Source organism: Gymnodraco acuticeps, unplaced genomic scaffold (genome assembly GCF_902827175.1).
Source record: "Gymnodraco acuticeps unplaced genomic scaffold, fGymAcu1.1, whole genome shotgun sequence".
Classification (NCBI taxonomy): Eukaryota; Metazoa; Chordata; class Actinopteri; order Perciformes; family Bathydraconidae; genus Gymnodraco; species Gymnodraco acuticeps.
This window is the reverse complement of record NW_022990559.1, coordinates 187,895-211,652: the sequence shown is the minus strand read 5'-3', so window position 1 is coordinate 211,652 and position 23,758 is coordinate 187,895. Positions and strand designations below refer to the sequence as shown.

Sequence of the window (23,758 nt, the reverse complement as noted above, 5' to 3'; positions counted from 1 at the left end):
TTTTATTTTTAATTTCAAATGGCTGTACAATCGGCCATACATTTCAATATTTAAGAAAAACAACCCACAAATAGATCTTTTTTGGGACAGACTTGAGCAGCCAAACATCTCCTGACTGACATGCATTTCCTGCGGACTGCGTCATTCTTACGCCGTACATTCTCGTTTCTGATTGGTCCGGAGGTTAACTCCTTTACGGCCGCGCAACGCCCCTCCCTTTTGTGCTGAAGGAACGAACATGGAGACAGCTGGGAAAGTAAGTACTTTTCGCACACAATTCACATTTGTAATGCATTATTTCATCACGTATGTGTCGTAACGTTTGCAATAATACACCTATATCATGAAACATAAGGCACTGTTTACTAGCGTGCACCCATTCACGTTTGAATGAGGAAGTACAAAGAAAGAATCTATTATGGATCTGATTTTTGGTCCGTCATTAGCAACTGGTATGCTCCAATGCCTAGTGTCCAGTGAGATATCTTCCATTCGGACTGGTGAAGGAACCGGGAAAAGTAATTTTGGTGCAACATGAATCGCAGTTTCACTCCTTTAGCATCAGAAACTTGAAGTATCTCAAGGGATTAATGGTATTACAGCACAACCTCACCAAAACAGTGAACTGCGGATCTCTAGTTTTGCTTTGCATAAGCCTGGATACAGTTCAAAGTTCACTGTGCGAAAAGTTCCACCTGTCACCCAAACTGTGACACCTCATTTAAATCCAAAGCTACTTTTGATCAATTACTTTGTACTAGCATTGTTTGGAAACAAAACTAACAAATACACTTGCTTTGCCTTCAGGTCATCAAGTGCAAGGCAGCTGTTGCCTGGGAAGCCGGCAAGCCTCTCTCCATTGAAGAGGTGGAGGTAGCCCCACCTAAGGCCCATGAAGTTCGCATCAAGGTAAACCAAAGCGTTGCATGCTTGGCAATGCAACTGAGACTCTAGCTGCTGTGTTCTTTTCATTCACATGACAACAAGGAAATAAGAGACCACTGTTTTTAAGACTTGTATGATGTTGATGTTATATAACTTGGGTATGCTTTAACTTATATGGCATGTATTTAAGATAATGCTAATATCAGGCCTAACATATTTGATATCCCCCCCATGTTTAGCAGTTTTGTCCGACATGAAGTTGACCCTGTGTTTCTCAGATCTTCGCCACAGGGGTGTGTCACACAGATGCCTACACTCTGAGCGGCAGTGACCCCGAGGGTCTCTTCCCCGTCATCCTGGGCCACGAGGGCGCTGGAAAAGTCGAGAGCGTTGGTGAGGGTGTGACCAAGTTCAAGCAAGGTATGGAGCTGCATTACAATATGCAATATACATTATTAAAATTGGTTTTGTTTGATTTCTAATTATTTACAATCCTCTTTCTCCAAGGTGATACTGTTGTCCCGTTGTATGTGCCTCAGTGTGGTGAATGCAAATTCTGCAAGAACCCCAAGACCAACCTTTGCCAGAAAATAAGGTAATTCTGTCAGACTTATTTATGCAAAAAAGTATTTACTAAAGCACACACATCTGGATGACAAATACTAGGTATTGCACTGAAGAAGATGAAAAAGACAGAAACAAATAAAGTCTGAACACAAGATTTTGACCCAATAAATTAAACAATGTAATACATACATTATCATCGGTGCATTATATTTTGTGTGAGCTCTGTTTTTTTGTAATTATTTATGCAACCTTGAGATGGTTAGCAATCTGTTTCCAGCAATAAAACAGATGTTGTAAAGTATTTCTTTGTGGTAGAACTTGCAACCGCAAAAGTTGAACTCACAGCCTCAGTTGCCCCACCCCAGGGAAACCAAATCAAAGCTCAGTCATCATTAGTTGGAGCCTCCACCTGCCCTGCATTAAAGTCCAGAACCATTGGGTTTCACCATGCGTACATGAAAATAAATCCTATTTTCCCCGTGCTTTCACCCTGCAGAGTCACCCAGGGCCAGGGCCTGCTTCCTGATGGCACCTCACGCTTCACTTGCAAGGGAAAGCAAGTGTTTCACTTCATGGGGACCAGCACCTTCTCGGAGTACACTGTGGTGGCCGACATCTCTCTGGCCAAGGTGAACGACAAGGCTCCCATGGATAGAGTGTGCCTTCTTGGATGTGGCATTTCTACAGGTTATGGTGCTGCTCTCAACACTGCCAAGGTGGGTATCACAGGTGGTAGGCCATTAGACTGCCTTCTGATAACTGAAAAATAATGTTTTGCCCAAAGGCTACGATGAAAAGAGCTTAAAATGTTGTCAGTGTGTGTATGTGTCACTCTAAAATAGGGCACTTTATGAATCATGCTGATTTAATGTGAACAAAATCCTTTTTGCCTATTGTGTCTGTTGCCCATATTTTCGTGTTGACCCCAAAGAGAACTCTAATATTTGTATAACTAAATGTGACAAGGCTACAAGTATGCACACAACTTTAAAGTTCACTCATACATTACATTTGATACATGCAAAGTTATTCAGTGAATTCTCACATTGCTATTCTCCCTCATGCACTCTCAGGTTGAGCCTGGCTCCACGTGTGCTGTATTTGGCCTCGGAGCTGTCGGCCTGGCTGTTATTATGGGCTGTAAGGTCGCTGGGGCAACCAGGATCATTGGTGTGGACATCAACCCTTCAAAGTTTGAGAAAGCCAAGGAGTTTGGAGCCACTGAGTTTGTGAACCCCAAGGACAGCAGCAAGCCCGTCCAGGAGGTGTTGGTGGAGATGACCGACGGGGGGGTGGACTACTCTTTCGAGTGCATTGGAAATGTGCAAATCATGGTGAGACACTTAGTTTTAAGTGTAGTAACAAATAGCAATAAGCAACATTAACATCCGATCACCTGTTTTACCATCCTTGTTGTTTGATAGATATTAGAGCCAGATTTACATAGTGTGCATTCAATGGATGGCACAAGCAGAATATAAAACAGTTTTCATGGTTGGTAATTCATAGAAATCCTAAATAATGTCATTTTATTATTTTCAGAGGGCTGCTCTGGAGGCATGCCACAAAGGATGGGGTGAGAGTATCATCATTGGTGTTGCCGGGGCTGGACAGGAGATTTCAACCAGACCCTTCCAGCTGGTGACCGGCCGAGTGTGGAAGGGCACTGCCTTTGGAGGTGACCTACTGTGTTAAATAATGACTTGTTATAATGAGCATTAGTCTGTTCGCAGTTCCAACGTAATGCAAGTCCAAAGGTTTACATTTTACTGGGCCCAATGCAGGAAGCAGTAAACAAACACATTTCCTCTTATATTTATTACTATCCATAATTGTTGTTATTTATAAGTCTAATTTAATGTAAGAGAACATTTGACCAGTGGTCAAGAGCACACTATCCAAGAAAATGCATGTTGTCCAACACGAGGAAACATAAGATTTGAGAAACATTAAAATAATGCATGATAAACATTTCGTAAATGTTATGTTTTATGGTAATTATAATGATTGGTTTATCAAGTTTGTCTGCTGCAGAAATACTGTAAATGCTTTGATCCTTATTATTAACAATATAAAACCCTTGGATTATAATTTTGCATACTCTGCTTTTGAATGGCTTACATACGGCTCTTAGATTTCTGTCTGTTATTGCCCCAGCTGCTTACGTGACTTTTCTTACAGCCTTTAAGTGGCATCTCTCCTAACATGGGGTGTAGCAGAGTATCTGCACATGGTGCGACAGCTGTCCTTTTATAGTTTTTAGGGGACTTAACCTATGCTAATTTGGCATTCAATCAGCCACATGCCTCCAGTTTACGAAATTTAAATGAGCTTCCTTCTGCACACCTGGGAGAGAGCAGATTTCGATAGTTAATAACATTTGGTGCATCTGGAGTTGAATTCTTAACACTGCTGTATTATTCTTCCACCCTTTTTGCTTTTAAACTGTCAGGTCGTGTTTCCTCATCTTTGTGTTCTGCTATATTCAAACAAGTTCTTTGGTATATTCTCTTTTATTTTTCTCTTCCCTGTGAGAGTGAGCTCTTGCCCAAGCTACGGGGAATTATTTAATTCTGTGAGCTGTGCCATCAGTTCATCAATCTCCTGCCGCCTCTCCTTGCTGTCTTGCCTGATCAGCTTTAAACTTGGCCTTAGTTTACAGCTGGTCAAATGAATCCTTCAGTATCCCATGCTGCTCTCGAAGCTGATCCCACTCCAGTTTGGTGACTTCTTTGCACTCTTCAAAAGGCCTGAAGGATGCTTTGAGGTTGGACTGTCTCTGAAGCTTTTAGATTATACCTGCCGAGACGGTATCTAAAGGAACAGGGTTTGAAGAAACTGCTGGAGTCTTTCTGTCTCCATGGATGGTCCCTACCTGCTCAGAAGCAACTTCGAATTAGCTTAGCTTTCACCAATTATCAAGAGAAAAATGTGACAGTTCTTGTCTTTCTAAGGCTTAACTTCTCAGATGTATATTCAGTCCTCTTTGGTTACGTTTAATCTCCTCTCTCCAGATCTTTATCTCTTCTTTCAGCTGTTCGATCAGAGTTTGCAATCCTTGTCTGGCAGTTTAAAAGTTAGATATTTTATTTCGGTTAAAATTGCTTTGCCCATGGCCTTTTGGTTAAACATTATTTGTATGCAGTGTAATTTTGGCTAAAGGAAATGTTGAGTTATTAAACTCATTTGAATATTTACCCCCAGGATGGAAGAGTGTGGAGAGCGTTCCTAAACTGGTGGATGACTACATGAATAAAAAGCTGAAGGTGGATGAGTTTGTGACCCATACCCTGCCCTTTGAGAAGATCAATGAGGGATTTGACCTCATGCATGCTGGGAAGAGGTGAGTAAAGTTCATTCATGCAGTCATTTTTCTGCTGTTCTGTTTCATTAAATACCCTAACCTTATTGTGTTGTGTTTTCTCATTACAGTATCCGCACAGTGCTGACCTTCTGAAGTGCCAAAAAAATATAGACATCCTTCACATTGGCCTTTAAACAATCTCATTTCATAGTTGCAGCACTTGATGTCTTTTGCACTTGTTTAGATGACAACATTTCAGTATTAGAATGTCATTTTTAGTAACAGCATAATCATGTTTGAAACAAAATGGTTATTAAACATTTTTTGAAAAATAATCATAGGTTTCTTTTGTCTTTTCTTGCTCATGTGTTGACTTCTAAAGCCATGTGACTGCATCTCTTAGAAGGAACATTAAACAATGGGTCTCTTTCAGCTTATTTTAGTCACTCAATAGTTGAAAGTATGAACGACATTAATCTTATCCTCGTTACAGTACCACATTCATACTCAATGCACATTATGTAACACAATGTATCCCCAAAAACCTTGCCAGACACTAAATATTGCATTAGAAAATTGAATATGATCATGTTTAACATAATGTCACATTTAAAAAAGAACAAATAATTGAGTTAACATATTTTTAAATGAATGTGGAAGTAGGGTATATTTTGTATTGACTCTTGGTAAAGTCACTGTCTGAGATAGCATAACACAGGCTGATAGCATCACAGTCTTCATCCTGAATAAAAGATTTGTCATGGATGTAATCACACTAGTATTTGCTGTTCTTGTGTAAACATGTCTTTTATCACCCAGAAGAACATGGTTTAGCAGTGTATGTTTTCACCAAGCCTGCACATTTTAGACATGTAAGTATGGGCTAAGCCTCTAACATACTTCAGGAAGGGTGTTAGACAGACTGAGAATGGCCCTTGGGTTTATCTTATGTTGGTACAATGTGACCCAGTGACGTGCAGTAATCATCAAGCTCTCATTTGCCAATATGTCTTTATGCTGGCTGTGGTCTTAGCTGCTCTCATACATAATACATAACAAGTTAGAATTCAAGTTACAAGTAGGAATTTAGCCCAAATATTCTGCTACCAGTTGTGTGGTATGTAGTGGACATTTGCATCTTTATCGTCTCATTTTGTGCCATTTATACAGGTGACTTGGGTTGTAGGAGAGGATGTTTCATGTCTGCTAAGATGACCTTTAGACGGTGATTATAATCAAGGGCTTCATAAATAAACCTGATCTTGTGGCGTTGCAGGTATCACCTTGGCTCTCTGGGTCAACCATACAACATGTAATATATTGACATCATCATTACTGCTATTGGTTCATTTATACTGCAAAAAGCTCACATTTGTCTCACTCAAACAGATTCCCTTGCCTGGCCACATGTTCCTACGATATGTTGATATTCTATCAGTTTTATTGTTCTGTAAGCTTGGATTTTTACTGATAATTTCGTGTCTTAAATGATTGTTTTGTTGGGTTTTTTGTGTGCTACTGCAACCCAAACATTTCCCAAATTGGGATCAATAAAGTACGTCTTATCTTATCTTATTATCTTATTTCTATAAACATTTGTAAGCCACAAAAGTACATTTCTAGTTTTACTATTACTTGAAATAAATCTATTTTGCACACATTTCCACTAATATGATTGGATTTATTTGATCTAGTAAATGTAAAGTAAGTAGTAAAATATACTTAAAAGTACCAACAAAAAAATACTCATTATGCAAATTGACCCATTTCAGAATAATATATACCATATGTTTGAGTATAATTATTGATGCATTTAAGTGTTATCGAAGCTGGTAAAGGTGCAGCTAGTTTTAATCACTGTGTAGTAGGGTAGGGTAGCTTGTGAATGTTACTCCAGGTGTAACTAAAGTCTGATTTAAGTGTTGATTATATTTCACACCATTATTCTAAATCTGGATCCAAGTAACTAAAGGTAGTAAATAAGTGCATTAAAGTAAAAATACACGATTTGCCTCTAACTTGTAGTAGATTAGAAGTACAAAGTAGCAAAAAGTGGAATACAGCGAATAAGTCAAATGCAAGTCCCTTAAAATTGTACTTAACTACAGTAATTCACAATTCAATTAACTTGAGTAACAGTACTTGTGCCCCACTCGGTCCTCCTACAGATACAAGTTTGAATTAGTCCGTCTTTCTGCGCATGCGTCACGTGGAGTACCAGGTGGCCCAATCAGCTAGTTTAACCCTTTTTAACACAGGCCAAAAAAGCTCAGCGTGCTTTCGGATGTCTTTGATCCAGAAGATGGCGACCGCTCTGGTGGTGAGTGTAAAGCCCTCAATGTGGGCAACTTAAACTCTTCAAACTACTGTTTTCCTATGTTATAAATGCTACAGATAAAATACTACAGGTATGAGAACTTCCTGTTAAAAACGTCTCGTTTTTCTGTGCAGCACAGGTACTCGGTAGCCCAACGACGTTGAATTAGCTTAAATATGCGCTTTTTATCTAATATGTTGTACCCAAAATTCGTCACCCTTTCAACCGTCTCATGGAAACTTCTACACACAGAGAGTACACACACGTTAGTACTAAGCACTGTGAGCAAACATACTTAAAATGTTTGTTTGATTTATGCTATAAGTATAGGCAGATCATTTGAGCGCCTTTTTACAACGTGCAAAAAATGCTACATTATGTGACGACGTTCCACTTTAGAGGGACAAGTCAGTGGGTTACGTTCATTTGGAGTTACTTCAATCTACTTGATTCTAAGTTGTACCATTTATTTTTGTATGGTCCTTGAACGTGTCACTTGGTAAGGTGTATGTGTAGATACTTTTTTGAAATGTGTACAGTACATTATTTGCTAAAACGTAAGTACAAAAGCAGTCTAGTCAAATGTTAAATATTTTAAAATGATTATAAAAACAAGAATTCAAATGATACTTTTATCTAAAGATATTACATATTTAATACATTCTGAATTACCAAATGAGAATACACAGAAGCATTGGATGTATAAAGGTAAAACTGAGAGAAGAAGTACAACGGAGACTATCTGTAAAAGGAAGAATACTAAAATAAATGTTATCCTCCTACACTAACTGTCCTTTCTTGTTGTCTTACTTGTTCTCCCTTAACATGACTGTTTGAAGAATCCACTACATTTTTCGTCACTTCTGAGGTTTCTTTTAATGTTTTGTACTTTTTTGTTCCTAGTTGACAGCTTCAGTCCCTGCTAATCATGGAAAGGACAAATGTGAAACCATCATTCAAAAGGTTATCAGTCCTGAATCATACATCAAGCATCCACTGCAAAACAAGTAAGACCAAAGATCTATTCACTATCAACAGTCAAGCAGGTATTACTCACCATGAGATTCAATAGTATTATAGGAAATGTGTGAATCTCTTCTTGTGAAACCAATTGTGAATGAGAAATATCACTAAGGGAAAAACATGCGATTTGTGTAAATCTTCTTTAATTTGCAGGTGGGCTCTTTGGTTTTTCAAGAACGACAAAAGCAAAACATGGCAGGCCAACCTTCGGCTCATCTCAAAATTTGACACGGTGGAAGACTTCTGGGCGTAAGTTTATCTTTGAGATATGTGACCTTAGTAAAATATATAGAAAGCAAAGTTTACTAATGGGAGACAACTTTAATAAATGTAATTACCTGTATCACTCCACCAAAAAGCAGTGTAACATTTTGGAAACTGGGTCTTCTAAAAGTTTGTTTTGTTGAAGCCTTAAAGAGCAACATGCAGGTTAGAGACACCAGTGAATACATGTGTAGGAAAATGATGTATACACTAGATTTTCCCAAAAATAGATAAATAACTACAGTGACATCTGGCGTCGTTTTTGTAAGACATTTTTACTTCCGCATATAAAAAAAACTCCCCACGTGACCTCCCGCGTGTCACGTCACATGGGGGAGAGCGGTCGGTCTAACGTAGTAATAAACATGGATCACAATGCTAGTTTTGACACGGAAGAGGTTGAAAATAAATATTCAAATGCATATGACGGACCACAACCATATAATTATAAGCCTGCTAGGCGTCCAAGAGACCAGGAGCAGCCAAGGAGTAGAAGAAATAACGGCCATCGGCGAGAAATGGAGCTGTGGTGTGAGGAGAACCAGTGGAGAACAGGGCAGCTGTCCTGGTGAGTGACCGGCGTTAGCTACAGTTAATGTTAGCTAACGTCAGTCACATCACAACATTGTAAAGTTATCATATATCAGGCTATAACTAAAGTAGTATTGATAATATAGTAACGTTACTGGCAGGACTGTTGATACTGATCCATAACAGAAACGAATGCGCAAGTGTCAGCCGTATCTCGCGTTACCTAATGCAAATCCACACTACGTTACGGTGCTGTACCGGAGGGGAGAGAGAGAGGAGCGAAGGGGGGGAGAGAGAGAGAGATGTAATACGGTTTCCTGATAAACGTTTTGTTTGATAGGCCTCAGCTGTGGAGAGTATGTGCTGCAGGGAGGTGGATGCACAACGCACCCAGGAACAAAAGCTAGCTCTGGTCCTTTTCCTGTTAGGGAAACTGTGGACTCGATGTCCTGAGCAAACTCAAGCTCACCATGATTACAAATGATGAAATGCAATGTGAAATGACCGAAAAAATAAATCACAACCGCTCAAACCAACTACAAACTACTACCGCGGATTGGGCAGAGAAGGAGTCCGAGAAAGTTGCTCCCCCATGTGACGTAGTATGACACGTTTGACGTATGACGTTTTTAAAAAAGCAGTTTTTAGTAGCAGAGCTCAAAACGGCTCCTTTCTGTCTGAATTCTTGCCCTTATGTCTTGTAAAACATATCAAATCCTGCATTAACTTTTTGAATTGTAATTTTCAGGCAAGGTTAAGCATAAATCTAGTAAAAAAAAAAAACCCTGCAAGTTGCTCTTTAACATCTGTGCCAGTTAATGTTCTTTGAAACATATGGGCAAAGATATGTCTCATAATTATTTGTGTGAACATAAAAATAATTTGTGTGTAAATATGTGATTTGTAAATGCAAAACACCATCCCACAAATGTGTTTAAAAGATTTACAAGCTCACAAATAAATGTGCAAGTGTAAAACGGATCTGCAAATACGCTAAATATTTTCACAAATTTAAAAAAAGATCTGTGAATATCTCTTTAACATTTACAACTTTCGATCAGGCATTTGTGAATCCATTTTGTATTTGTCGACCAAAAATGCGCTTGCGGATCTCAAATCTCTGCTCACGGATCTCACATTTCTGAAAAATCATGCGGAAATGTCCTCATCAGCGGGCCATCACGTGGTTTCCGAAAATAACCGAGTGACACGAGTAGATTTTAGCCGAGACCGGCGGAAAATATGTCTCAAAATTCCGTGTGTGTAAAAAGACGATCCACAAGCAGAAATGTGAGATCCACGAGCAGAGATTTGAGATCCGCAAGCGCTTTTTTGGTCGGCAAATACAAAATGGATTCACAAATGTCGGATCGAAGGTTGTAAATGTTAAAGAGATATTCACAGATCTTTTTTTTATTTGTGAAAATATTTAGCGTATTTGCAGATCCGTTTTACACTTGCACATTTATTTGTGAGTTTGTAAATCTTTTAAATGCATTTGTGGATGTTGTTTTACATTTACAAATCACATATTTACACACAAATTATTTTTATGTTCACACAAATAATTCTGAGACATATCTTTGCCCATAGAAACAAGATACATTTGATCACTTGTCAGTTGTTTGCAATGCGAGAAGTTTTCTGAACCATGTTTTTAGCAAGCCTGCCAAAAAAGTTTTCTTTTGAAATGCAGCTCAGTATAAAATATCCTCCTTCTTTCCTAGACTATACAATCACATTCAGCTTCCCAGTGACTTGATGTCTGGCTGTGACTACTCGCTGTTTAAGGTAAGAGTGCTTTTATCTACCAACTGTGTTTTGTCTTAGCTTCCTCTGTTTATAGATATCACGCTGATGCAAGGAGATTGTATAAAGCGATACAACGTCAGTTTGTCAAGGGCTTTGTCTAAGTTAGACTCTAATAGATTACTATTTTCTACCTTTTTTTATCACAGCTATGTTCTGCCTTTGTCTTTTGTTCATTTCATATATATGTTGGGATGTATAGTGCAGTAAGCTCTGAACTTGTATGTTGCTGCAGGATGGGATTGAGCCCATGTGGGAGGATGGACGGAACCGAAAAGGCGGCCGCTGGCTGATAACTCTGTCCAAGCAGCAGCGTAGAGCAGACCTGGATCGCTTCTGGCTGGAGACGGTGTGTTCAGTCCTGTCCACACTGACTATACCTTTTGATTAGTTCTATCTTTAGGCCTTCGTTAGTACATTTTGTTGCATCTCAGCCGGAAAGGTCCAGGTGTAAACGATGGAATGAATGACTGATGAACTACATTTTGTTTCTATGGTTTTAGGTGTAGAACGGAGCCCTCGTTAATGGTATTAGTAACACCTGTGCATTTCCTGATCTGACAAGTCAAAATGTCTGCTTTGAAAAAACACATCAACTGCTTACTGCCATTGAACAGGAACTGCTTCTCAATATTGGTGTATTTTTAAATGATTTATTTTTCTTTCTTTCTTGCAGCTCATGTGTCTTGTGGGTGAAGGTTTTGATGAACACAGTGACGATGTGTGTGGAGCCGTCATAAACGTTCGCGCCAAAGGAGATAAAATAGCAGTATGGACCACCGACTACGAGAACAAAGATGCCATCACACACATCGGGTGACTGAACGATTCCACACCTATTTAAAAAAAAAAATAGATGCCGAAAAAGATACATTCTCTTATTGTAAAGGAAATATCTACCTATAAAAACCTCAAATGAGTTTTTTTTAAATAATATGGCCAGTTTTTTATAAATGGTAAAAAAATGTTTCTTTTTCCGAAGCTACCTACAGCACAGAGGTAGATTTCCATATTTGACAGCTGGTACCAAAACCCCCAGTATCGTGTTTCAGGTTTTCAGACCTGTGGAAACAAATCTTTGTTGCAAAAGATGCATCTTTTGGACAGCCTAAGCACACTAGTTTGCTACAGCAGATTATAGTAATGGTAAATGGACTGTGCTTATATAGCGCTTTATCCAGTCTTTAAGACTCCTCAAAGCGCTTTACATACTACATGTCATTCATACAGAGCAGTGTACCTTACTCTAGGACATTCACACACCGTTGGCCATGCCATCGGGAGCAACTCAGGGTTAAGTATCTTGCCCAAGGATACATCGACATGTTGGCTGCACGGGCTGGGATCGACCGCACTCCCTCGCAGCCACAGTGGCTCTGTAATAAAGGCATTAGTGAGGGAACTCTATTTTGTAGAAATGTTTCTGTGTACATTTGCTAATATGCAATATTTTTCTTTCTGCCTTTTCTTTCTTTTATAATTGTTTTTAGACAAGTATACAAAGAGAGATTAGGAGTCCCTCCAAAAGTGATCATCGGGTACCAGTCACATGCAGACACCGCCACCAAGAGCGGCTCCTCCACCAAGAACAAGTTTGTTGCTTGAGGAACACAATCCTCAACCATGTCTTTCGGTTGCCAGTTTATGTTTTCTGTAACCATTTGAAGTGAAGATTCATTTGTTTGTTTTTCTTTTGTCACTTTACCAAAGCTTGTGTTTACGGTGAGAGTATGTGCAGATAAAACGTTTTACTTTTGTCTAAAACACATATTATTTTTGTGGTGGTTGGGCTAAAATTAGTAAAAGATGTTTTGATGCCCAGATTTCATTTTCAAAAAGCAACTGCATATTGGTAAATAATTTATTTCAGTTATCCCCCCTTAGTGTATGTCAGTTATTTTCTTTAAGAACAAAAAAAGCACTGGCACTGTAACTCCAGACAGTCAATTTACAATATGTTTTGACATCTTTGTGCATTTGTTATTCAGTTTGACCAATTATTTAAATGTCCTTGTGTTGCAGAAAAGAGTTCCTAGCTGGCCCTGGTTCCTTTCAGGCAGCTTATAGGTAAAGAGCTGAATCAATGTTGAAGCGCAGGAAATATATTTAACAGGATTTGCTTTATAAAGAGTCAAATATTGTGATACTTATTGTTGGTTATGCTCTTCTGTACATTCTTCAGTTAAAATTGAACTTATGTCACCTGAGTTATGTGTTGTGTTGCGCTACTGATTACATGAAGTTTTCATAGTTTACTTCCACTCCAGATAAAATGTTGTAGGTGGTATAAGCAAACAAGTATTTGTTTGCAGGGACTGATATGAGCCTTAAATGTTACAACCTAAATGTACAAAGGAGTGAAATACAAAAATATACATGTACAATAAAGTGGCTGTTAAAACAAGTTTTAGTTTTATTTTCAACTGATTGATAAATGTAATATGAATGTTTTGGTAACTCTAAGTTGTGGTTTGGGAAAGTACAGGTATATCTCTTTGCTACACTGATATTTTGTGTTAGGTTTGTTCACATTTTTAGCTCTTTAAGGTATATAAAGGGATCTACAGTAATTTATGTCTCTGCCTTTGGACCTTTATTAGGTTTTACAAATTGCAGTTGGATTTAACGGGGTTTAAGTAATCTATGACATCCATCGATCGCTTACTTGAGAAGAATAGCAATACAGCTCCTGCTGCTCCTATCAAATAAGCCTCCCTGTAATTGACCCAATCAGTCAAGGCCCATTTTCACACGATAGACACCTAAAGGGAAATTAGAAGAGAGATCCACAGAGATGTTTCAAAGGTCTTAATGTTAAGGGTTATCCTCACAACACAAAACACAAGCAGCCTTTTTAGTGGTGTTGCTGTTGGTAAAAAACACTGTGGCTATTGGAAGAGCAGTAAACCTTGCCTGGTGGATTTATTTTTCTGGTGGTTCTATTCTCAGTTCAGCTGTAACACAAGATCAAGTAAATTAACTCACTGCAGGTCCAGTAAATCCTTCAGGCCTCAGATGTTTTCAGATGCCCTGCTGGCACAGGTTGAAGAGATTATTTGTCCATTTATTGCAAGGGTGTGTGTTCCTGTGTGTGTGTGTTACATAAAGCAATTACGTGTCAGTTTTATAGTCCCTCTAGATGAGTACAATATGTTAATGTAATTAACTGTCTGATAATGTAATAACATCTTCTGATGGATCATTTCATTATTGTCCATGATATAATAGCTCAAACAAGCATATATATTTCAATTATTGCACCAAGGAGATGAAAAGCAGATGAAACTTGTATGACATTCTGACTAATACATACATTATCTTGTAATCTTATTTCACCAGTTTCCTTTATAAAAAAAAAAGTATTGAATAAGACAATGATGCAGACTGATCAAATCAATCATATATTAGCAGTGACATTACGTTTTGATTTATGCCAAGTATGTTTTATTCCTTCTTGGCCCTTTTACAGATCACCTTTTGGGGCTGACATCTGAGGTGTGTTGATTTGATGCTGACAGATGGAAGTGCTAACCTGAGATGACACATGTAATTGGCAGATGCAAAAATAAATATGCTGCTTCTCTAGAGGTTGCAGGAGATAAGAAGATACAAGAAAAACATAGACTGGCCTTATACAGCTGATTTAAAGCCATGCACTCTCTTTAAAGGCATACTTAACATTTGGATTAGGTAAAACTATTATACAGAACGTTTACTTAAGTAAAAGGTGCTTGTAAATCTACATTAAAAAACTACTAAAGTAAAATATGTTATTAATAATAAACTCCTACTCAGATTGTTTCATTATAAATTCCTTAACATGTAAGCAGCTTGTTAATGTTGCAGCTGGTCCTGGTGGGTATACAAGTATATTAGTAGAAGGTTTCACAAAAATGTATTAATCAGGTCCCTTAATATAAGGACTAGGAGAACAAACCTGTCACTTTCAACTTTTTAAATAATGCTGCTATGAAGTCGCTCTAATGCGGCTATTAAGAGTGACTTACAGGGAGTTAGCTGGGGTTCACTGCCCATCTTATCAAAGAAAACTGTGATGTTTGTTTATTAGCATATGATGTTCAAGGAATCATAGCCAAGCCTCCCATACTGTAACCTATATGCTTTCCCCCTCATATGCACACAAAGTAGGCTACATTATGTGAATCATAATGGGCTGACATGCATCCACTTAGCCTAAGCTTTAATGCTGCACCATAAATAAGCATATAAATTACAACCTCTCCAAGCTGTGGTGTTCCTAATTTGTAGCAGGGCCTACATGGAGACTTTTTGCATGATATACTCAGCTGACCAGTGTTAAATATTGCGGGTTGGATTTATACTAAGGCAAATATAAACATAACCCATCTAATTCTAACCCTTATTATAAGATGCTACAAAATCCTCCACCTGGGCTAAAGGTTGTGACCTGGCAGAAGATCTTTGCTCCCATTCAGCTACTTTGCAAGTAACACAATCCTCTCGTTACTGTAAAATAAAGTAGTAGATCTTTTTTTTATCTCAAGTACTTTGCTACATTTTGTTGCATGCCAAAAAAACAGATGTAGGCCTAACATGAAACTGTCATGCTAAACTGTGTGAAAGGAAATAAAGGAGGTATACCGTAGTAAGCAGTTTCAGAGCTTGCTGTACTCCTCTTTCTGAAGCTGCAGGGTGTGTGTGCAGCCCTATGGTTCAGCCACAGGAGGCAGAGCTCCACTCTCAGGTGACACTGCTGGCTTTAATGGCCGGGTATGGGGGGGCATAGGTTAGGGGGGTGGGCGGTGTACAGTTGCATCCTTGCCAAGGAGTTTGTGAACATTTGAAAACAATACAATATGATGATTAGGAAAGTCCTTAAGTTTTCAGGTCAAAGTTTTGTTCCTCGACAAAGGAACACATGTGTATATTGCAAAACTGGCCCCGGTAATGGTACAAATCTCAACCTGTCGTTCAATGGACAGCTTCCCCCCCCCCCATCTATGTATATACTCGCATTTTAGACTCTGTTACTAACTGTATATCTGTAGACTTGGTATGTCTTAAATGTCCGGTTAGGATGTATTAGAACGAAATCTAAAATGAAAATTGTAAATAAGCAATCTGTATGTAAAAAAACACCTGTATGTAAATTGTAAATAAGGCATCTGTATGTCAAATATGTCTTAAATAATATGATGAATTGGAAATGGGGGACCCTGATGTAAACAAGACGAAAGTCTTTCTCTGGTCTGCATCCCCTTAACAATTGTATGTTTGAGCTGTAGGCCTACTGTACTGTATCCAATATACAAGCTGTTAATAAACTTTTCAATCAATCAATCAATCAATATAATATTGGGTCGATGCTCCACCTCGGTGACCCAAATCAAACACTCCCCTGATGACCAACAGTCGGACGCTGGATGTGGCTAGCATGCTAAATGCTAAAGCGCACGTGTTTAGTCCTCCAGCGGTGATTTCTGCATTAACTGAGGAACTTCTACCTTCATTGAGGTGTGTGAGGCTTTTATACTCTCTTTGACTTTGTATAACTGTCGCAGTTGTGACTACACAGTGTTATGATTCAGCTCAAGGCTACTGTTAAATGATTGAACACTTTGTCAGCTCAGAGGCTGAGTGGACTGGTGATGGATTGGAAATGAACGACGGCTGACCCTGAAGAGATGGTGGAAGATTTCCTGGTGGACAAGAGGAAGCACTTCAGACAAGTGAGTAAGCTACAATAACACACACATTGTGGTGATTGTCTCCAGATGAGCCCAGTATGGTTGTGAATACTGTGTTAAAACGGTTACTCTTTCTTGCTTGTGTCTTCATGGCTGCAGCCCCTGTATAATTTGTATTTGTTACATTTCTATGTGTTCTGCTTTGGTTGTGCATGTTTTCTTCTTCTGTTCATTCTGAAGTGTTATCTTATTAAATGTAAGTCTCATAATTCTGGTTGCACCTGCCATGGTGTCGAAACTCTTTGGTTGTATTTTACATATAGTTGAGTTGTTATCCTCTTATCTAGTTCAATTGATAGCAGTTGTATGCAAAGGCCGTGCCTTCTATTATAAATAATATTGTTGGTTTGGCCATAAGGTCTGAAGATTGACATGGATGTGGTTAATTCCCTATTTTCATTATTTGATTTTAATTATATTACCTACTTTTACTTATATCTATTGTCACTCTTGTAAACTGTGACTGGTACTTGAGTACAATATACATATCTCTGCTTCCCTGCCACAAGGACATTGCTAAAGTCAGGCACTGATGTTATTTAGAATTCATTCCAAATTGTTGATGTCATCCCTCTCTGCTGACCATTCCGTTTATTGCACAACAAACTCGGAACACCTTTTCTTTTTGGGCTGTGCATTGATCTGTCTAAATATCTCTACTCACTTTTTGATGCCATGGATGATAATTCATAAACCATTGTGCATTCTAATGTGACAATAGTACATTTATTTTGCACACACTGTCCACAGGGAGGCAGTATAGCTACACACTCGACTTGAGCCTTTAATTCTCCTCAAACATTTTGGTAGAGGATATTGGGATTCCACTGAGTGTGTCTATTGCAAACACTTGAGAGAGACAATATCTGTAAATAGCTGCTGTGTGTCTTATTTATTTATGTACCTATCCCACAAACCCACCCACAAAAAATTCACATTACTATTCGCCCCCTATCGCCTTAGGCACCTGCCAACCCCCTGCTCACCAGCCCCTGTACATCGCACAAAGGGGACGGGGAGAGTCAAGCCGTGCACCCTCCACTTGACTGATGCTTCTGTACCACCACGTGCAGGAGTTAGAAACCCCCTGACATGACATGTATGAAACCACTTTGGACTAGGCTGGGGCATAAGAGCTTGTAGATGGTTCTTAGCATCTGCAGGAGGTGCTGGTTCCCCCTGTGCGTCGCGACAGACCTGTCACTTAACTATATTTGTCGTTCATAATACCTCACCAGCTGTTTCCTCTGAGGAATCTTAAGATATGCTCAGCAGGTGGTCTGTTATCCGTGGAGCTGCTGACCGTGTCCTTGAGTCAATGATTTTGTCATCTTTCTGTCCGAACTACAGGAGGAATCCACCTATTTATTTGAGGGGGCTTCACATCATACCAAACAGATGCAAACATGTGAGCACACACACTAAACACTGCATGTGACACAGTCTATTTATATCAGTCAATATATTAGAACGTCTTTACTAAATTTCCATTGTTCAATAAGTTTCATACATACATTTCCACACAGTTAATAAACACTCCGCTACTTTGCAGACCACAGCATCATATTATTATTTATACAGCGTCTGTGCTATTATATCTGGTGACCTTTTACGTAGATGAAAATCTTAATTACATGCCAATAATAAAAGGAGAGTTATGAATCATACTTAATTTAAATAACACTTACAATAGATATACATCTGCTTACAGTGTGCATATCAAGATACTTATACTGTGTTATTCTGACATTTGTGACGGGTTGGCTAAGCAGCATGGAGGATTGCAGTGAATAATAAAAGACAAAATGCCAGTTTACTTTATCGGTATTCCTGAGGACATCTACATTTCTAAACTACACATGCCAGACCACATATTTGTGATAGTTATTGTATCAAAACACAATTCATTTGTTTTGTAACATCTCTTTTTGCTGTCTTTCTTTCTTTTAATCTGTACTGATGTGCTCTGTTCTGTAAACCACTTTGTGACAGATTTGTTTGACGGAGAAAGCTTTGCTAATAAATTTAACTTTTCTTGACTCATTCATTGTTTGGAAAGGCTGTAGGGCTAAAAGCAGCCAACAGGGAGACGTGTAGCTCATATTTGCTCTCATAATTGCTTCAAACAGATCCATGTTCAAGTTTGCAGAAAGTATTTTACTTTCCAAACAAGGCTTAGCTTCTGGTATTGCTTTCTGTATTGTCCATGCCTAATGCTCTGGGGTTCTAATTTATTCAAGAACTTATCTTTGACACACTGAGGCGATGTCTACTTTGTTTGTTCGTTTCCTTTTGTACTTGCAGAAAATTAACAGTTAATTACAGACCGGGAACAGACGGTAGAACTGCAAACAGTAATATGTGTCCGTGCCGTGCACCACAAAGGCAGGCTATGTGTATCTGTGCTTGGAAAATGGCATTGCTTAATGAAGTGAACAACCACTGTAAGCTAATCTATATAACAGTTCACTGAGTTTTAGAGTGAGAGTACAGTGTGCTCGTCCTCGATGGCCGCCCTTCTTTTAGGGCTGCTCGATTATGGCAAAAATCATAATCACGATTATTTTGGTCAATAATTAATATCACGATTATTACATGCGATTATTCATTGACTTTGAAAACATCCATTTATTGAACTTTAAAACAAATACAAATAATAATTTGAACAGTATATTTTTAACAGTTGATTATCCTGAACGTATAATTCAACTGAAAAACAATACAAAAATAAATGATACATTTATATTTACATTTAAATAAATAATATCAAAAATAATAAATACCAATAAACAAGATCAACAAATATTTTGGAGCGCACTTCAACAAGCTACTAAACATATATAAATATGATAAATACAAATTAGACTAAAATAAATTAGATCAAATATGTCACAACCTAGCAAAGCAAAATAATCGTTTTTTTCGATTATGTTGTTTTCGTAATTGTGGCAGGCCAAAAACGTAATTGCAATTAAAATACGATTCATTGCACAGCCCTACCTTCTATGTTGACAGCTGCTTCTGTGCCTACATTGCTGTCACACATCAAAAAGCATCTGTAATTAAGTTTAGTTTGTCTTTTGCATGTGCTTAGTTTTGATTATGAGAAACAATAATAAAGAATAATCGGCAAATTGTTGCAAGTTATAGCATAATGCAATATAATGTGTAGTAATTCAACTCTATGCCTGCAGAATAGCTTTTTATCATTTCTACATCTGGTTGGAGAACTGGTAAAAAAAATGTTGTCTCTTTTTCCATTGCCTGCCCTGGCATCTCCCTCGAGACTGGTCAAGGATGCAGCGTCATCATCGGTAGGTTGCAGAAAAAACTAAATGCTACAACCTACATGACAAAGAAAAAAACATCTTGCATACTGGTGAAGAGCAATATGAAAAATGCTATGAGTCAGCCTTCCATAAGCAGCCCAAGCCTCCTATATCCTGGTTAAACAAATAATATACAGAGTTTATCCTCATGAGCCTGCCTTTCTTTGCAGTACACACTTTTACTTATACCACAAAATAGTGCCAAATCTGCTCATTAAACTATATGTTGAAGTTTTGCACTTGCTTTTGTATTTTCTCTAGGTATATATCATATAATTTAGGATTGTTAAGATATGTAATATCACCAAATGTTTGCTGAAAAAGAGCCTCTAGTCATTTGTAACCTCTGTCTGTAGTGTATAGGCCTACCATCCTGTAATTAACATTAAGACAATCTGATACATCTCTGAGGCATGCAAATCACACTGAGTTAAACGGGTAAAAAAGTAGTTAGAAAAAAAAACATCCTCAGGTCTTCATTATACAGTAGGAATAAATATAATATATTCTCCATTTAAAGCCATGTTTTCATCCATGCTGATTTGTCCTTGAGCAAGACGATGAACTCTTAAGGGGCCTACACACCAAACTGACACCAAAGAACACGTCCTGACGGAACACGACTGTTGTATGTCTCACGTCGGCGGTAGTGTGTATTCGTCATTCAAAAGAGGCAACAACCGGAAGACAGACCGCGTGATACACCGAGAGAAGAACAGCAGACTGCGTGATATAAACAAACAACAAATAGCGTTGGCCGTCAGCCTACCGGCGGTGGAAGGTGTCGGCACGGCCGAAAAGACACGACTCGGCGGGACACACCAATCTTGAGTAGTGCGACAGGACGCTCATCGACGGCCAGACACCTATCGACATCTATCGACGGCCGAAATCGGCTTGGTGTGTAAGGACCTTTACCTGCTCCTGGCTGCTGTGTGCTCAGACCATCATGAAACAGCAATATGTGTTAGTCTATTACATAGTAGATGTTTTTTTTAGAAAAGCAGCTCTCTCCTTGTTCAGTTTCAGCACACGTGTTCAGTTTCGGGCAGAAAAAGACCCCTTGGCAGTTACTTGGTTAAATGAGCTTTCCCTAATGTCTGTTCAGCGGTAATCACTGATCTCATAGCTCCAGAATCGGTGCTATGTTAAGGTCTACTCCCAAATCATTGAGTATCCTCTGAGCCTGCTTCCCTGAAGAGTTGGGCTTTATGACCCATTTACATCGGGTGATTTTGGGGCAGAATGAGCTGCTGATATATGCTTCTTATGCTGAGGTTGATCTTGACTTTGAGGTCAGCACATCATACGTAAATGGTGTTTCCTTGGCAACATATTCCATACGAGAAAGGCTGATGAACGAAGTGGAGTGGAGATCTCTTATCGAGAAAACCACTCCTGCCTGAGTTTATGATTATTATCTAAGAGGGGTAATATTTTAGCATATAGGACACAATTGACATATAAAGTATTGTAATTCATGTCACACCCTGTATGTAGAGTTTTCCATCTGAGGGAGGAGAAATAGCAACATAAAGTGAGTAAATAAAGAAAAGCAATCAACATCCACTGGCTACCCCTCATCACTGTTTTTAAAGCAGATAAATAATCATTATGAAGGGAACAAACCCCACACTTTGTTTGTACAGAAGGGTATCTCAGATGGCAAACTTCTCTGCAAGTATAAAGTGTTTTTACTGGGATAAATAGCTTCACACCGCAGTAACTATTTGCGTTCTGCTCTAAATATTCAGGCCAAATCAGATATTGATATCCAATTACATTTTTTTCCAATTGCATTTCTTTGGGATGGATAACGAGCCGAGCATTGTTTGTGCAAACTAACAGCGACTCGCTCAGCCATCCTGTTGTTCAGGGCGGAGGTTAATGCAGGGAAATCCTGCATGTTCGACATTTGTAACTACAAAACTGCTGCTAATCCAAGTCTCCAGGGTTTAGGGGAGCGTGTGTGTCCTCTCTGTGCGTGTGTGTGCATCGATTTGTTAGCGGTGTAATCCTCGATTGTGACAATGGTCAGTGAGATTAGGGGCTAGAGCCACAGTGTTGGCCCTTTTAGGCGGGTAATGGGCAAAAAAGCGTGTTAATTGCCCTTGACTGGTGAAAGTAAATTAATTATTGATCGCTCTCTCGACTCCTCTTCTGTACTTACATACCCTTACAAATCCTTTTATCTCTGGCTCCGAGTAAGAACATTTCCTCTTTCCCCATCATTATGCAGGCTGGCGAGCACGAGGACCACGAGCCAACCTTTTGAACCAATGCCCTCCTGTTTTTTGTAGCTGTGCAGTGTGCTGAAAAGGTCTGTCAGAGAATCTCACCTCAGTAAGAGGCTTTATCTTTCCACTGATCTCTCGCTTCGGCTCTCTCACAGCTCCTCTCTTTCTTCTTCATCCTTCTCTAATTTTCTAATAGTTTATTTGTTCATGTTCGTGCCATCTCCTGCCTTCTTCCCCCACATACACCCACACACACACGTATACACCACACACACATGTTCTCTCGCTCCCACACTGCAGCTGTTACAAATAAATACGAGCAGATGAATAAAAACCGAGGTTGAGGTCTGAAGGCTTGTGTCGTAAATTCATGACAGTGGATGTAAAGGCGTGGAAGCGGCACAGACAACAGCATCATTATTCTGCCTATTGATTTTCTCCCTCTGCTGCTAAAGGAAAAAGCCACCTTGTATTTGAAATGAAATATAAACAAAGTCCAACATGATATAACTGCACGTGTCGAAAGTCTTTGGATTGAAGCTGTAGCTTGAAAAGAGGTGTGTGGTATGTGTGTGTGCTAGGGCTGTCCCGAATACCATTTTTCGGGCTCTGGATATTCGGGTACAGCCCTAGTGTGTGTATATTGTTAAAGTGTGTATGTGTTTGAAAGAGAGTGACAGCTGCCTTTTATTTGATCCTGTATTCACCGTTTTCAAACATTTCTACATCATATCATCTCAAGTCAAGCTCAGAGGTTCTCTGATCTTTCTGTCATTGTTGCCTACACTCAGTGCCGGATAAAGTCTTGTGCTGTTTTTAGATCCTTAGATAGAGGATAGAGGGAATATGGCTTTAAGGAACAATTCAGTGTGTTGCTTATTCATCTGTTCATCAAGTATGAAGATAAAGCCAGTAGGAAGTTTGTTTAGCTGAGAATGAAGACTTAATGCAGGGGGAAACAGCTTGCTTGGCTCCTAACTACTGCACAGTGACTTCCCCCAGAGTCTCGCGTGGTTACTCTGCATTGATGAATGGAGCAGATGTCAATCAAATACAGTGCACGGCCACACACTCCTGGCGTGAGGTCTAATCAAGCAAAACGAGTGCAAACACCTGTGTGTGGTGTTAAGGACATTTGAAGTGACAGCATAATCGGCATGATTTTTAAACAGCTGTTTTAACATGCTGTCATTTATAATGTTAACATGTAGGGATAATAATAGCATTCTAATTATCAACCATTTGATATGAACTAACAGGTATTTAGAAGAATACGTTTTTGTTTTAAATGTATTTGATATGTTTTACATTCTGATTTATGGCAAGTCATATAATATGAACTTCGCACTTCGCCTCATCTGCCTTTCTGTCTCCTTGTCTGTTTTCTTTGTAGTCTATTTGTGTTTTCCTAGAATGTGTTTAGTGTCCCCCCCCCCCCTTTGTAAAAGTGTACTTGGATATATGAAAGGCGCTATATCAATTTAAGTTATTATTATTGTTATATGGCTGGGCGATATGGAGAACATCTAATTTAACGATACGTCATATACCTCGATATTGTAGCGTTGACTATTGGTGCCTTGTTTTTACAAAATGATACACGATAAAACTTTTGATAAATAATAAGTTATAATGATGATATAATGACTCAGAGTAAATGCAAATGATAGAACACCTATAACAGTTTGGTTATTTCAGAATGTTGAATTTCAATGTTATGCAGCCTTTAAATACAGGCTAAAACACCAAATGTAGTTTTATAA

General features: G+C 38.8%; 2 protein-coding genes across 2 annotated transcripts; both read left to right on the top strand.

Moving 5' to 3' along the window:
• The first annotated feature begins 208 nt into the window (after positions 1–208).
• LOC117553593 (alcohol dehydrogenase class-3) lies at positions 209–5,091 on the top strand. The gene is made up of 9 exons (XM_034227595.1): positions 209–256; positions 808–909; positions 1,164–1,305; positions 1,393–1,480; positions 1,949–2,168; positions 2,526–2,786; positions 2,995–3,130; positions 4,657–4,795; positions 4,885–5,091. The coding sequence occupies exons 1-9, from the start codon at positions 239–241 to the stop codon at positions 4,907–4,909; spliced, it is 1,131 nt and encodes a 376-aa protein (XP_034083486.1). The 5' UTR covers positions 209–238; the 3' UTR covers positions 4,910–5,091.
• A 1,886-nt stretch (positions 5,092–6,977) lies between these two features.
• LOC117553596 (eukaryotic translation initiation factor 4E-1A-like) lies at positions 6,978–13,104 on the top strand. The gene is made up of 7 exons (XM_034227597.1): positions 6,978–7,076; positions 7,977–8,080; positions 8,250–8,345; positions 10,619–10,682; positions 10,936–11,049; positions 11,377–11,516; positions 12,191–13,104. Exons 1-7 carry the CDS (start codon positions 7,041–7,043, stop codon positions 12,303–12,305), a joined length of 669 nt encoding a protein of 222 aa, XP_034083488.1. The 5' UTR covers positions 6,978–7,040; the 3' UTR covers positions 12,306–13,104.
• Positions 13,105–23,758: the final 10,654 nt, after the last annotated feature.

Bases quoted from the DNA above. Each gene is read 5' to 3' on its own strand.
- LOC117553593 (XM_034227595.1), top strand. The intron at 2,787-2,994 runs GTGAGACACTTA...TATTATTTTCAG, and splicing joins TTGGAAATGTGCAAATCATG to AGGGCTGCTCTGGAGGCATG. The intron at 3,131-4,656 runs GTGACCTACTGT...ATTTACCCCCAG, and splicing joins GAAGGGCACTGCCTTTGGAG to GATGGAAGAGTGTGGAGAGC.
- LOC117553596 (XM_034227597.1), top strand. From the start codon at position 7,041: ATGTCTTTGATCCAGAAGATGGCGACCGCTCTGGTG. The intron at 8,346-10,618 runs GTAAGTTTATCT...CTTCTTTCCTAG, and splicing joins ACGGTGGAAGACTTCTGGGC to ACTATACAATCACATTCAGC. The intron at 11,517-12,190 runs GTGACTGAACGA...AATTGTTTTTAG, and splicing joins GATGCCATCACACACATCGG to ACAAGTATACAAAGAGAGAT.